Source organism: Haliaeetus albicilla, chromosome 25 (assembly GCF_947461875.1).
Source record: "Haliaeetus albicilla chromosome 25, bHalAlb1.1, whole genome shotgun sequence".
NCBI lineage: Eukaryota > Metazoa > Chordata > Aves > Accipitriformes > Accipitridae > Haliaeetus > Haliaeetus albicilla.
Window position 1 is genome coordinate 4,237,634 of NC_091507.1, and position 15,846 is coordinate 4,253,479.

General features: G+C 40.2%; 1 protein-coding gene across 6 annotated transcripts in view; it reads right to left on the reverse strand.

Moving 5' to 3' along the window:
* Positions 1–257: 257 nt before the first annotated feature.
* SHROOM2 (shroom family member 2) overlaps positions 258–15,846 on the reverse strand; it is a 132,370-nt gene continuing 116,781 nt past the window's right edge. For all 6 annotated transcript variants that reach the window (XM_069770428.1, XM_069770426.1, XM_069770425.1 and 3 more), the window contains 4 exons: positions 13,684–14,235; positions 12,585–12,765; positions 7,586–7,858; positions 258–3,113 (listed from right to left, as the gene is read on the reverse strand). In XM_069770428.1, coding sequence (XP_069626529.1) covers positions 2,847–3,113; positions 7,586–7,858; positions 12,585–12,765; positions 13,684–14,235 — 1,273 coding nt within the window. In that variant the 3' untranslated portion in view covers positions 258–2,846. The remainder of the gene's footprint in view (positions 3,114–7,585; positions 7,859–12,584; positions 12,766–13,683; positions 14,236–15,846) is intronic.

The window sequence follows — 15,846 nt, forward strand, 5'->3', positions numbered from 1 at the left end:
TCTCATACTCGCACACTTAAAATACTGAATAGACAAGAACACGTTTCTGCTACTTACTTACACTGGGAACCTGAGAATAATCAACTAGTCAACATGTTAAATAATCTGTGAAAAGACAGCAAGCTACTTCAGACCACAAGATAACTGGCCTGGCCTTTAAAAACTATAGGCACTGTTGATGGTCACCACGAGATGGCTAACACTGCACAGCAAAACAGTAGGTTTCGACAGTTAAAACTGCACACAAAAACTAACTCTACGTTGAAATATACAGTTTATTTTCTCAAAGTCAAGCAATACCATTTGTCAGTAGGTAAGTGTTAAGCATCAGGCAGGAAAACTGTACATTTTCACTCTGGGCTGCAGGATCCAAACAGCTGGAGAAACATAGTGGAAATCTTTCACTATACAAAGAGATCTATAGAATTGAGAACAACATAGGGTGAAGAAACAGCCATCCCCAGGATGCCAAAGGCAAAACATTAGCACCAGATTTTTTTCAAAAAGCAACAGTATAGCTATTTACAAATTTACATATAACATTGGGAGGCAACCATCTTCAGGTTCCCAGGGTGAGAGATTTTCAACAGTTTTGAAAAAAGAAAGGAGAGAATGGTGTCTACACAACTGTTCTGTGAAAAGTATAATATATATATAGCATTCACAATATTGCTACTTTTTATCAGAAAGATCTAAATCAAAGTACTGTATACAAACACATTGTAATTATATTATTATTCACATTTCACATACACATTTCAGAGTAACCACAATATGTAAAATTTTTAAAATGCCACAGATAAAACAATGCACACTTTTCTCCAAGCTAAAAGACAAGCATAATTTATTTGGGAATTGTTTAGTTTGGGGTTTGTTATGGTTAAGGGATAAGTTTAAGGACAAAGGGATCACTTGTCCTAGGAACATAGCAGCATATAACTGTGAGATGCCAGAAGACTACATTTCTGAATTAGGAGGAAGAAACAAAGGTCAGCTGTAGGTCTTGTAAAACGGTAGCTCCATTTGACCTCAACTGATACACATCAACATAATGTCATTAAAAATTTGGTCCAGGTATACAAAATAGTGCACTATAAGGGGGGCAACAGTCCTTTTAACGTTTGCACCTGTCTGTAAAGGAACTGGTTCCAGAAGATTTTTGCTCCCCAGTTCCCCAACTCGCAAGGAATTCGCTCATCAGCGCCTCTCCGGTTCTCTCCCCGCAAAAGAGAGAATTCAGGTAAGGACAGAAAAACTTTTGTGAATGCTGCCACTGCAGGAATAGTAGGAAGAATTCTTTTCTCTCTCTTTTCAACACCTAACTACTTTTATTTTTCAACCTGCTTAGCTACACACTGGCATTCACATCAGCCTTGAAAATGGCTTCTTGTTGGGTAACCTGTTTGTCTACGGAGAGATAAATGTTTTCCCTACTACAATATAAATGGCATATACACAAAGTCATCTAAGACTTTCCTTTGCCTGCAAAACTTTATCTTAACATAGTACTTGACGCTTAGACACTACAGAATTTCTCTGTAGGTATCTGAGCAAGTCAGCATAACCGATTACTGTGCTAAAACATCAGTTAGCATCTCTTTTTAGAGCTACTGGAAATAATCTGTTACAAGTCAATGGCAGTATTACAAGAACACAACCAGTAATCTGGTACTGTGAACTAGCATCCTCTCATTTATCATTGTGCAATGGAAAAAACAAACAAACAAAACCCACTTATGTTCACAGTTACAAAGCAGAATTGTTCCAAGTAATGCGCAGTATTTACATGGCAGAAGTGTTTATATTGCATTTGGTAGTATGAGAAGGCGGAAAGAACGAACAGCATTATGTAGATCAACTTCAGTATAACTTAACTGTCTACATAAAACTATCACAATGTTGAGCAATCAGAAGAAAAATAGAAGCACTGTCCTCAGCCTACATTTATTTTCATAAAGTGTAGAGGGTTTGGGGGAAGAAGAATAAGACCATGCATAAAAAAGCACAAGAAAGAGCAAATGAGCCTTCTAAATAATTTAGATGAGAAATGTTTTGAACAATATCAGCACAGTACTTCCAGACCGTTTCTTAAATCAAGTACAACTTGGTAAAGAAAATCACTTGCATTGCAGTAAGAGGGTGTACAAATATGTCTTGCAAAATAATTTTTAAAAAAATCTTCAGCAAGGTAGCCATTAGGTGATTTGCAAGCTGGTTTAAAAAGTGTTTAACTGAGACGGATTTTAAAGTTATTTTCTGCAAGGGGAAAGTGCCATCCTATATACAATATCACAAAAAAGTGTCTGATGCCACAGGATCAGAGTGACACTACATTTCAGCAATCTGAATATATTAGCTATAAGATGCACGCTTCCCCTATTTAATGTGTCTTTAAAAAAAAAAAGTCACTAAATTTAGAGCTTCTAAATTTGTGTGCATTCATAAATTGCTGTTGGGTTTCCCAGCAGTCTGTACAGCATCTGAACATAAAGAAAGAATACAACCTATTCTAAAAAACATTGCTGTTTGCATGCACAACTGCCACAGACTTTGAACTTACTGAGCAGAACGGTTAAGAGTCTATCCTTTTCTGTGGAGCTTTCTGTAAGTTAAGCAATGAGAAACAGCTGAAGAGTCCAGCAATAAAAATGTGTTCTAAAAAATTAAATACATCATCCCAAAAAAGAAAGAGAGCATTATTGCTGTTGTGAGAGCTATTTTTCTCTTGTGCACTTGTTTCTCTACTGGACACTCAGACAAGCCAAGATACTCATTTGTGTACTTGGAAACTCCCCCATCCCTTCCATCTTTCCCATTTTTCACATCCTTGGTCAAACTCAGCCCTCTTATTTGAGCCGTTCAGGTTGGAGACTATCGGTCAGACACTTCAGTTGCTCTTCCCCCAGCTTGATCTTGTCCTCAAGCTCTCGCTGCTCAATGATGAGGGCTGACTTCATTTTTACAAAGTGCTCATAGTCTGCTAAGTTCTCCTCACTCAAGTAGCTCGCCAAAATGTCAAAGACAATACGCTCTCGACGATCCAGGTTTTCCTTCAGTTCTTTTGCATCTTCATGTTGCTGGGTCAGCAGTTTCTGCTTCTCTACCAACGTCCGCTTAGGAGAAAAGAAAAACAGTTAAAAATTCACTGGGTTCACCAGGTTGGGACAACACCTTCAGTGTTTAAGTCTCAAGTCTGTTTTATCTGCAAAGACAAAGATTTTCCTGCATATTTGGAGAGGGGGAATAAGATTGCTCTTTAAAGTTTATTCTAATAAAATGCATTAACAAACAGGGAAAAAATGTAGTGAATCAATGAAAGATGCACCATTAATTTCTATTGGCCTCAATAGCAAGAACTTCAAAGACTACTTTACTATTTAGTAGTTCAAAATAGTTACATAAAATACAGTTGCCTTTGAGAAACATCCAAGTCCTACAAATTAAGACTTCACTCAGCAATGTCTTACATCTTCAATACACAGCACCAAACTTCCACACTGAAACAGCTGTGGTTAGAGAACCCAGAAAGAGACTAATTAATGCAGCAATTTGTTCTTACACAGCTCCTGACACTGGGGTATTTCGCAGTTCTCCTGCAATCCACATGGCTTCTCCATGAGATGTGAAGTCATGTGGTCTTAAGACATTAGCAAGAGTGAGAGCTGGGGCAAGGCAACAGGAGGGAAGAAAAAGTTAAAAAACAGTATTATCTTCCCAAAAGGGCTGTAAACTTTCTGCTTTGTGCCGTCACAAGAGACAAAATAGGAAAAAGGGAGGCTGAATGGAGAAACACACAAAGAAAGAAGGCAGGAGCTACATCCCATCCACACATAGGTATCTCATCCAACTTCACCTGTCTACACAGTAGACAGCCACACCTGAATCACTCAGCTACACTCCTTTAGCAGTATATGGAAAGAAACAGGAGCATTATTAATCTGACCCATTTCAGATGTCTGCCTAGAAGTGATCGCCTTTTTCCAGCAACAGAGTATGGCTGGCCTACTCTGACGTCAAGAATTCCTGTATAGACTTCTGAACTTAATTAAAAAGTGCCCCTAAGAGGTACCACTCCATAACTTTTAGCTTTGCTTCAGAGATGAATTTTGAGAACCTATGTCTTCAAATAAACCACAGTCTGTTCAAATAAATGTGTCCATTTTTCTCATCTGGACTGTATGTTAAATCACACATGCTATAATAAGCCTGAAGGATTTACAGAAAAGTGTTTTTGTAGACTACAAAATAGAGTCTTTTCAAGATGGAAGTATGAGACAAAGGGGGATACAGACCAGCAAGCTTTAATAGACTTATCTGTCAGAGTTGCACACATATCCTGTGCTGCATCTTTCTCTATAGACAGCACAAAGCTCAGAGGGTGAAACGCCTTCAGACTTGTGCTCTCAATGTACTTAAAATACACAGCCTAGATTAATTCAGGGTTCAAGACAGCTATAGAAGACAAGTCACAGAAATCACACATTATTAGAAAAACCACAGTTTAATCTTCCTTTGAGCTTATGCCAGGGAAAAAAAAGCCCACTGCAAGTTGCAAGCAGAACTATCTGCTGCAAAGAGATGGAAGTACTGTTCTCCTAAATTCACCAAGGGAACTAACAGCCAAGCCCAAACTCGGGAGCGTGACTAGAGCGCTCCCCAGGGCAGCCTTGCAGCTTGTGTGTACACTGAGCAGCAGCAGAAGAATTAGACAGAATTTGATGAACACAAGAGGGCATGTATCAACCAGCTGGTAGCTCAGTTGTAGTTACCCGCCTAACCTTGGGATGAAATAGCTCTGTTTTTCAAGCCGTTTGCTATCATTGTCAACAGACACAAGAAAAAATTAAATGTTTAGTCCTTCATAACAAGTCCTGAGATTTAAGCTGTGTGGTTTCTTCTTACCAAGCCTATGGCATGACTTTAAGTTGAACATGAGTAACCTGACAGTTTAAGGAAAGTAAACACTACTTTCGTTATGAACTTTGCATGACACCTTAGTACCTCTGCCTTTGTGGAGGTTTAGGGAATACCTAAGAGAAGTGGGATGCAGAAAAGAAGGCAAATGAGATACGTCTTTAATTTGCTTTTACCTCTGTCAAAGATGACTGACACCAGAAAGCCTGTTTTGAAGGATAAAGTGAAACACACTGTAGCAGGCTCAAGACACCATACCTGAGGAGGTTCTTTGAGCAATGGATAAATGGCTCACCAGGCCTAAAGGTGTAAATGATGTCAGATGGTTTCATCTGACCGTCTTCAACCAACCAAAGCCAAGCAAAGTGCAGAAGGGTTTTCTGCAGTTACCATTGCTCTGAAGCTCCAGCCAAACACAGGCCATCTGAAGCTCCTCTGATGGAACAATCTTTGGCTCTTTCTTTTTTTTCAAGAATTGTTCACTGTTTTGAACCATAGCCATACGAAGAGGAACTCCCTCCATGTATTTGACTTCCCAGCATCCAGTTCCTAAACTACTATCCCTGGCACTTGTCTCTAGTCTTACAATAACAGGTCTTGTGGGTCTAGGCACCTGATCACATCTGTGGACTGCTGGTTCAGCGCTTTAGGGTTCTCAACACACTCTGGGTTTGATTGATAAGGAAAGTAACGAGAAGACACTGGTCTCACTGTGTGGAAGGAAGGGAGCTGGTAGCTATTTCAAATGAAGCCTCTTTCAGGAGTTAAAGTTGAAATACCTGATACTGTTCCTTGTGGCAAAAGAGACCTATGACACAGCATCTAATAGTCAGAATATAAATCCAGCAGTGATTATTTGCCTACTGACAGACTGTTTATTTAGAAAGTCTGCTGAGCTGCTGGTGGTTCCTAGAAAGTGGAAAACTATCACAGTAATGTTTATTAGGCAACATCAGCTTCAAACAAACAAACAAAAAAATCAGTGATCACTAGGCCTATGATTCCCCAGGGATGGAAGTAATCTCCCCTCTTTTGTTTACATGGTACATTAGTAGTACACCAAATATCATCATGTGACGTATAAAATACCGAAGGAGAACCAAAAGCGCCACATGCGCCAGTCTGAATTCAAAGAAATGCACATGTAAACCTACATGCATTGTATTTATAGTTAAACTACCAGGGGACTTGATCCATCTGACAAGCATCTCTGACCAAGACTTTTAGATGTATTTCTGATGTTACTATGCAAGACTTTCGTGTCAGTGCATGAGAAGATGAATGGGGATTAAAATATGTTAGGGATTTGGATTTCTGTCAGTCTAAATTTGACAGCAGAACACACAATTTCTGACTGCCCTTACTACACCACCTACTCCCCTTCTTCCTTTTCCACACCTAGCCAATAAGCTATTTTTATCACAGCTCTCAAACTGTGTTTCTTAAATGATCATATCATCTGGTAGCTCTTTCTCAGCTCACACTCCCATCTTTGAGCCCATTAGGCAACTGCAACCACATTCAGAAAAAAGAAGTCTAAAGAAGGATTAAATTTCCTTAAGTTTCAGAAGCTTTGATCTGCCCTCTAATAAGCTGTCAAATAACTTCCCTTTGCCTCAGTCAGAAAGGGGTCTGGAAAGCCATTAAACAACTATGTTTGGCAGCAGCTGGGGCCAAACAGCAAAAACACAGCTTCAGACTAGTCCCAGCACTTACTGGTTCTTATCGGTGAAACAACAGAACACGCTGAAGAAACATAACATGAATCAACAGCCTGTGGAAAAAATTCTGTTACAACACTTAGGTGGACTGCTGGCATTTCAGTCCACAGCTATAAGCCAAAAATCCCACTTCACGTTCATTTAACCGTAGAAACTAAACTCACTTGACACATACCCCCCCCCCACCCCCCCCTTTTATTTATTTTAGCCTTTAAGTTTCGCACATGTCTACACCTCTTCTTTGGTGCATATCTGTATCACTAGATACCTCCTTCCCAGCTAAGGCCTGATGGGATTTGGAGCTAAACAAAGTGTTGCCAGCAGAGGTGCGATCCAACAGGTAAGAGCACTTTGAACACTTATCTACTGGGATTCCTCTGCAACATTACTGGGCTATTCTGCTTGGTTAAAACATGTTTTCTATTGAAAAATTCTTTTTGCAATGCCTCCCTCCTGCCTTTTTTTTTTTTTTTTTTTTAAGGTTTGTCCTGTAATTTCTTGCTCTTGTTTCTTCCTAGGAATTGTGGGGGAAGCTGTATTAGATGAGAAACATTTTCTGTGTAATAACCTTATAGATTTTTATCAAGATCCTGGCTGAGTATAAAGAAGTCCGTAAGATTTCTGCATTACAGCACAAAGTGACACTCCTTTTCCAATCTTGAATTGTTAGAATATTTTTGTTTGCCTCCTTTTTATGCTCTTATCAGTAGTTCCCCTCTTTCTTTCAACTTTTGCTAAGAAGTCTGTTTTCCAGTATGTTGCACCCTAAACCACCACTTAAAAGCAAGGCAAAGAGAAAAGTTTTAAGAAATCTAAAGAAAATGGCCTTATGAGAATTATCCATTCACTATCCCTCCTCTTGAGCTCTGCAATTTAGATAAACAAAACCAAGCAAAAACCCCCACACCAGGTTCACTAAATGTAGTGATATTATTATTGGCCTTTCTCACCCGTTCTTCTGGAGAGGTATTTTCATCCAGGTTATTAAGGGCATTTTCCACACGGGCCAGACGACCTGATAGCGACAGCAGGAGGTTGACCACTTTGTCAAGGTCGCCAATAAACATCTTGAATTTGTCGAACTCGTTTGGTTTGCAGACTTCTTTCACAATGGCCTCTACCTCCTCCCCCAGTATATTGTTTGCTTGGATGTCTTCCAGAAGTGTCTCCCGTGCTTCCCTCAGCACCTGCAACTTCCTACTAATGCTGTCAATAAGTTCTTGCTGTGGAAAATAAAGGGGATGAGAATTTATTAGCACTACTGCATTTTTCCTCCCCATTTCTGAAAGTCATGTCAGAAATCTAGCATTTTAATACGCTGAAACTCCCATGTGGCTTTGACAATGACTGCATTACAAATAAATGTATGTCTAAGGTCTATACATCTGGATTCAAAGGTTCAGGATGAAGTTCTACGATGCTCAGCTTGAGACCTGTGTTAAAGCAATTGACCTTTATGGCAAAAGATGAAAGACTTCCACCCCCCACCCCCCAGCAAGCATTCCTGCTTCTTCTTTGAACAGCTTCAAAGCCTGCTATGGAACAGCATAAAGTACAGTGCATCCTTTTCTCTCTAAATAGCGGGTCCATAATACTTTTCTGAAGAGCTACACTTAGGAAAATAAACAGTACTAGGAAAACAATCCTGTATTTTCCACATGACGCAGTTAAAACTAGGGCACTGTCTAGCTTTTTCTTCCTTTCTGCATAATATTAGCATCCCTCCAATAGCAGTCCTTCCACTCTCAGAAAATCTTAGTGTTAATACTGCCTTGCAACATTTCTGTAAGGAAATCACAGTCCCTGTGGCACAGAACAGGGAACAAAATCTACTTCTGTATCGTATAAGCAGCCCTGTGTGAAGCTGTGCAAAGCGGCTCTGCCGAAGGACCAAACAAGTATCTTTGGCTGTCACTGTCCTATACCCGGTGAATATACCACCTCATCTGCAGTTTTTGGGGGTTTCTCTAGCATAATCCCCCATTGCCTGGGATGCACAAGCCCAGGCTTAGGAAAAGCATGTCAGGTGCATCACGAGCAGAGCCAGACCAAGAACCCAGATCTCATCCCTCAGTGACCTGTGTTCCATCTGTGCTGCCCAGCTACCTCCCTACATTTGGGCAAGAGGTCTTTTTTTCTTATGTGTCCATTAGCTTTCAATTGTCACAAGGGGTGGAAGTCAGTTCAGCTAGTCATCTACCCTATCATGAGATGAATCACACCCTAAAAATGCCTCATTCATTTAAATGTAGATGCCTATTTAGTATTCAGCTGATTTCAGGAAAGAAAAATTCTCAAAGCACTCTCTAAACATACACCTCAATGCAATTTCTAAATGAAAATTACATCCTTTAAAATAGTCATTATTTCCCAGTACCCCTTCAATTTTTTTCTGAAAAAAATTACTCATGACATTCTTTAGGAACTCTGCTTTCTAAATGCAAATCTGATTACAAGCCTTCATGATTACTGAGAAACATACTGATAGCAGCTACACTCTCAGATGCCACTGAACAGTCATTGCCAATTTATTTTGGAAACAATTAAAAAAAAAAAAAGAAAGCCTGCCATCTTAACAGAAAGCAACTATACCCTGAAAATTTAACAGCCTTTTTGAAAGTAGAAATTCAACACATGGATTATCTGGGCTGGTTTTCTCCTTTTTGATTTAATATACTCAGGCCAGGTTAATCTGGATTTGGGTTATCTGTTAGTCTGGGTGCCCAAAAGATTAAGGTAGTAAGCAGTTCCTACAGATGCCTGCTTTACTGACTGATTAATCTGCAGGATTTGATTTTTTTTCCCCCCTCTTCTCTCAATGCAAATGCAGTTTGATTTGGATTATGTAGGTCACAGTGCTACACACTCATTTCCCTCAGATGACACGCACGTGCACAATTCTGCTGTTTTACCATCCAAAACACAACAGGATACTGCTGTGCTCTATGTTACTATCTCGAGTTTTCCACTCCTGCAGCTGTGCTGCAACTTTCTCTAATGAAAAAAAGCCGTATGTGTGCTCAACATTTACCAATCTGGTTTGACGATCCAGATCAGCTCCCTCCAAGTTTCTTTCTTTAAATAAAAAAAAAAGCCATTTTCCCAGTAGCATCCTATTTACATGTTCCCAAGCAGCTCAAGCTAGCCTCTAAAGGACTGCTTTTGCAGGTGAGAAGGCCATAAGTACTTGCCTCTCTCTAAGACTGTCATATCTATTAAGAATTGGATTATGATCACTGATTGCTTCCTACCCAGATGAAGGAGCCTTTGACTGCAGCAACTGTGAGCTCACTACAAGCTTTTGCTAACCAGCAGAAAAACTGTATTACGTTCAATATCTACTGAGCCAGAAGAGCTCCAATCTACATCTTGAAACTGGCAGATGAATAATTTGTAGCTGTAAATTCTGTACCAGCAAACAAGAAAACAATAAAACCTCATCTTTTTCCAGTAATTCTTGCTGATCTGACTAGCAACACAGAAAGTAGCTCAGCAGAGTGCTGCTCAGGCGGTTCACTGCTTGGCATGCTTTACGTAAATTACTCTGCTCTCAGCTCACCACCCCATTTCACATGAAGTTCAGGCCTAAAAGCAGAATAAACTTGGTACTCTTCAATTACTTTTACACTCTTCAGGAGTTGCTGAAACTTTCCTAAAGGCAAAGGGGACACTTCCTACTCAGCCACACATGGATTTTCCTTACTATAAAAAAGACTCTTGTAGCATCTTCAACTTCTGTTTGATATTTTATAATTGTGGTAAACCTACATTAAACTCAGTACATGAGACACACACATTCCATTCCTGCTAGCTGGGGATACAGGGATAGTTGTGTCATTGTCCCCCCCGTCCCCGCCACCCCAAATTAATGACTCTATATGAAATTCCTATACTTATTTCAAAAGAAAAGAAAAAAGCACCACACATTTCTGGTTTGCAGAGAACGACAAATATTACAATCATTCCACAGTGGACTGCAATTAAGATATCTCATAACAGAATTGACCGATTTCTAGGAATCAAGGAACAGGTTCTGGGCGTATGCCTCCTCTAAAATAATTGAAGTTGTAAAGTGCGCTATTAAAGTGTTCAGGTCCTTAATGATCCCTTGTTGAACTGTTGCCAAATATGTGAAACTGGGCCAAGTTATATATTCTGGCTGTTTTATAAAGATGCCTTGACCCACTTACCATGAGTTTTATACGTTTTCTGACAAGATCTAAGATGAAAGCCCACTGAACTGAATGCTCGCATCTTACCACATGTGGAGGAGCAGGAAGAGAAGTAAGCAGCAATGTGTGCGTGGCTACAACAATATGTATTTTCAGAGAAGAAGATGGGGGAGCTTGCTAAAAACTCTTCATTAAAAACTTCCCATCTCATATGATTAGCGGTGTATACTGGAGCTGGGGGGATGGAGGGAGGAGTACGTAAAGGGTGAACATAATTTTCCTGTTAACAGACACCAACACAAATAAACGGCACTTTTGCTTATAAAAGTTTTAGTATTTAGTTTGTTGGGCAAACAAGAAAGGCTTAAGTTTAACACGCCCCCCTCCCCATACATACACTCCATAATTAATGAGGAGGAGACTAATTCTAGCAAAAATGATGAATGTGTCTGTCATGTGTGGCACCAGATAAAACCAAATTATTCAAAATGCAGTGAAATCCTTAATTTGCCTAAGTAGTACAGCTGTTGGATTCAGCAGCTGTCTGGCAAGAGGGTAAGGGCAGCTCTCCTGCTGCAACCACACCATGCCCCCAGCAGTGCATGCTGTATTGAACTGTGCGATGCAGGGGGAGCAGAGGAAGGGAGGGAAGGCTGAGGGAGATTAAAATAACCAGAGTGGTAACAGAAAACACTACAGCCCCCTCAAACGCAGTGGCATCCACTCCTGCACTGAACCAGAGGTGGGAATCTCCTATGGAATCTCTCATTCTTGGCAACTAAACACATTCCTAATATTTAATTAAAAGACATTTCTTTGGGACTGGATTACCAAATGCATCCTGGCAGTTGATTATTAAGCAGAGAGCTGACTTTAACAGAAAAGATTTGCACACCACTGGCTTAGGTAAACAGAGTTAAACTACATCACTTTAATTGATCGAACAGACCACTTCCTCCAGCTTATCCGTACTGGGAACTATGATTAAAATATTTTGTGCCAAATCACTAATGAGTGTGATGATTTTAACATAGGACAACACTTTCTCAAACCACAGAAATGACATTATATCATCATTTCAATACCTAGGGGATTATGTTGACCTTAGATCAGAAATAAAACACCAAAGGAATAAACAAGAGTGGAGAAGACTGCCTCCTTTGTGATGAGTAACTCCCACTGAATCCACCAAGCTGATTAGCTATCTCCCATCACTACTATTATTAATTTGGGAGGTAGGAGAAATAGAGGGCAAAGTGGTTTGTTGCCCATGAAAACAACTGCCAAAAAAAAAAAAAAAAAAAAAAAAAAAGAAAGAGAAGAAGGAGGTGTGTGTCTTCATTCTCTCTCATGACAAACCCAAATCCTGGCCCTAAATTTCCAAAGTATGGAGCAACTAAACCCACCACCAGTTACAGCGGGATACATAAGCACTACTGTTTCTTTGTACATAGCAAGTGAGAGAAATACACTAGAATCTCAAATGGAAAACAGTATTTGAAAATAACCTCCCCAAAACTTCTCCCCTTGGGGCATTCCAAAACGTGCACCAAGCTGCAAAAAAGCACTTAATGTGAGTACCTAAATTCACAGTCGAACACATAACACCACGCCCCTGACACCCCACCCCCACAAAACCCACACCCCAGGCTGATTTTCCAAGTGATCCTGTACATCTAGAAGGCCTTTATTTAGGGGTGTTTACCTAGTAAATTCACAGTTAATGAAATACACGTAACCAAGAGCCTGCCACTACACTTTTAGAAATGTCTTTTACCTTCTTTTCTGACAAGTCATGATCCAGCTCGTCTTCAGAATCATCCTCGCTCTGCTGCTGCTGCTGCTGCTCCTGCATGTCCTTCATTTTTATCAGCAGCTCTGCCTTTGGTGCAGATGTGCTATAGTAAGTAGAATTGGTTGTCAGGGAGATGGCAGACGGCGCGCTCTGCTCCTCTTTCCTGGTAAAAAGTCAAAACTTTCATTAACTGCCTTGACACCCTAATCACTGAAAAGAAAGGACAACCTTTTAGAGCCATCATTTCACCAAGCAAGCAGGTGAGCCAGAAAGAAAGCCATTACCTATGGAAATAGGATAAATAAATACTAGTTGTGGAGAAAATTTCTATGAACTCAGCACATGCCCACCAAAAGCTAGAACTGGAGTAGTGCAGAAGACCTTCCACCATTACAATGAGTGAAATGGACCTAAGATATCTCAACTGGAAACAAAATGTAAAGTTACATTATACTAAGAAGTGCAGAGACCTCAGTATCAGAGAGAGTATCCTTTCAGACTGCCAAATGTGAGCTACTACAACGTAAGTATTTATCTTTTTTATTATGGAATTACACATTAACTTCTCGAGAAGGCTACAACTTAATTTGATAACTCATATCAAGAAAACAAAAGACCCACAGAACATCAACATAGATGGAATTTAATGGAATTCATATCTTTTCTTACTTTGTTCTCATTCACTTCCAGGAAATGCCTCATGCCCACTTCAAGATGTCTTTGTAAATTTTAATCACATAAAAAAGGCTAAAATATTATTCCTTCTCTATCCAGTTACTAAACCGGATGATCTTGGTAAAATATCTAATCACTGTGAAATCGGAGAAGTTAATTATTCCTTAAGTTCTCACACAAACAGTTTTCAACCAGGTCTCAGGAAACTTTTCATATTGTACAACACTATTTTTTCTGTCATCAATGCTATCCTCAGCAGTGTTATGCTTGACTGGTACTCTAATGGAAAAGTCTCAGAAAAGGTCCAAACCTCAACAGTAGGAAGAGCTTCAGCACCCTAGGAAAACTGAGACAATTTGGACAGCAGCTTACAAGGAACCACTGGCCTACAGAAAGTAATACTCACTTCTCCTCTGAAATTTTCGGAGAAGGAACTTTTGGCAGGAGCTTCCTGCGCTGCTGAGCTTCTTCTAGGAGGTGTTCATCTTTAGGGAATATTCCAACCATCAGATCCATTGTTGTTTTTATTTTCACATTAGGATCTAGTATGTCTGCTAGAGATTTATCTCTTCCCACAATCTCTCTAGCTAGTTCCTCTGACTTCCAGTCTTCAAAGGTCTTCTCTTTGGCCTTTACATAGCTGACTGCTGGCGTGGCAGCACTGCTGTCCTTCAAGTTGCTCCCAGGTTCTTGAGCTGGTTGAGGGTCAGCGGGTTTGGTTCTGGCTTCTGGCTCTGGCTCTACACCTTGCCTGGTGTAAGCACAGAAACGTGAATAGGATTGCTCAGAAGTGCTGAGTGTTTTAATTTGGTCCTTTTCCAAACCACTGGGTAAAGCAGGAGGCTCCATAGTACTGACAAGACTTTGCCGACTCTCTTTCTCTGCGCTGCTCTCAGAATGAACTATCTTGATGGGAACCATTTTCACCGTAGTATTGTTGTCTATAACCCTTTCAATTCTGGAAAATAAGGAAAATTCATCTTTAGAAATGGAAGAACCTTACATCTCAGTTCTTATCTGCAAATCAGAGGGGAAGCCCAAAGATGAAAAAAGGTAGATAAGAGATCTAGGTAATGGAATATTCCTTGCACTGTGTCTGAAACCCTAAATCTACATGTTTTCTTTTCTGCCCACACATTTTAGATAGTATTGGTGCATTTGTAAGTAATCCTGACATCAGCTTTGCACAATACTCACATTATGGGACTTCTGTTTGTTTCCATGAACATGAGGGTACAATCTCAGCAGCCAGGCCCCGGATTTGAGCCAGTGCTGCTGAACCTTGTTGCCACACATACAGAGGAAAACATGCCTTGAGCTCAACCTCATTGCCTTACACACATCCAACAGTGGCCTCAGTTTTTGGCCTGACAGGCGGCTTAGCTGCCTGGGGAGTTTGTGATGCCCTCACATCAATTCCCAGCTCTTCCAAGGGAAGAGACAACAGACCAGATGGAAGCATCCTGCAGGCTAGGCCTTTGCTGAGCTACAAGAATAACAAATAATCACACACGGAAAACCTGGAAATAATTCAAAACTTAATTACATGATTAAAAAAAATAATCTGTATTTGTAAAATTTCACACAAGATACAGAAGTTTATTAAATAGATCCTACCATAGTGTCCTAGTTTTCTACTTAAAGAAGAAAAAACAGCCACTGAAGAGGATAACACACAATTCTGGACACTCCTTTTAAGGGAAGCTTACAGCAAAAATTCTGTCCTGCATACCACAAAGGGCCACCCTGGACATTACCTAAGGCAAGCTATTTGAAGAGGAGGCTAACTTGGATTTTTAAATTGGACAATAACATGTTAAATAACATTACTGAAACATCTGTACTGTATGTAAACCATATAAGAAACTGAAGTCTAGTTTGGTGGTTTTGAGTTTGCAGAAAGTTTAAAATTACTGTCATAATGTGGGTTTGGAAGCTCTACAGCAAGTAAAGGAACATTGCCTACTAGCTAAAATATCTGGTTTCATCTGGCTGGGTAGCTTGCTGCCTTTCAGATAAGTGAGCAAGACATACTACGGCTCTTTTCCTCTAAGCGTGGGTGTGTCGCTTCCCTTAAAAATAAACTTATACTTTATTGTGCTGTACTTTTCTTTTGTAGGGAATAGCAAAATCTGTTTGACTTCGTATTTTTCAGAAGTTGTATCTTATATTTTAAAGGTATATTTGCTTCTGAATTAATGTGCTGCCTCCCAGTAGGTGTTTACTTTCCTCACGTGCTTTGCGGACTCACTTTAGCATTCTGATCCAACTTTCAGGGCATGTTTTCCAGCCCATGGTGACACCCCCTCCCCCCCCCTCCAATTCGGTCAGGGTGTTTTCGTTCAAGGTGACTGCCATTTTGAAGAGCTCGCTCCCATGTCAGCCACTCAGCCCCAGCTCCCTGCCTGCAGATGTGGGGTCTCCTGCCTGCCTGCAGCAGAGCTGGGCAGAGGCCTGCCACTGCCCCTTTCTTTTGTTTGTTTTTAAATAAAGCCCACGTCTTTTGAACTCCACCAGACTGTGAAGAGGAACACATTTTTGAATTTGGAGGAAATACAAGATGCATGCA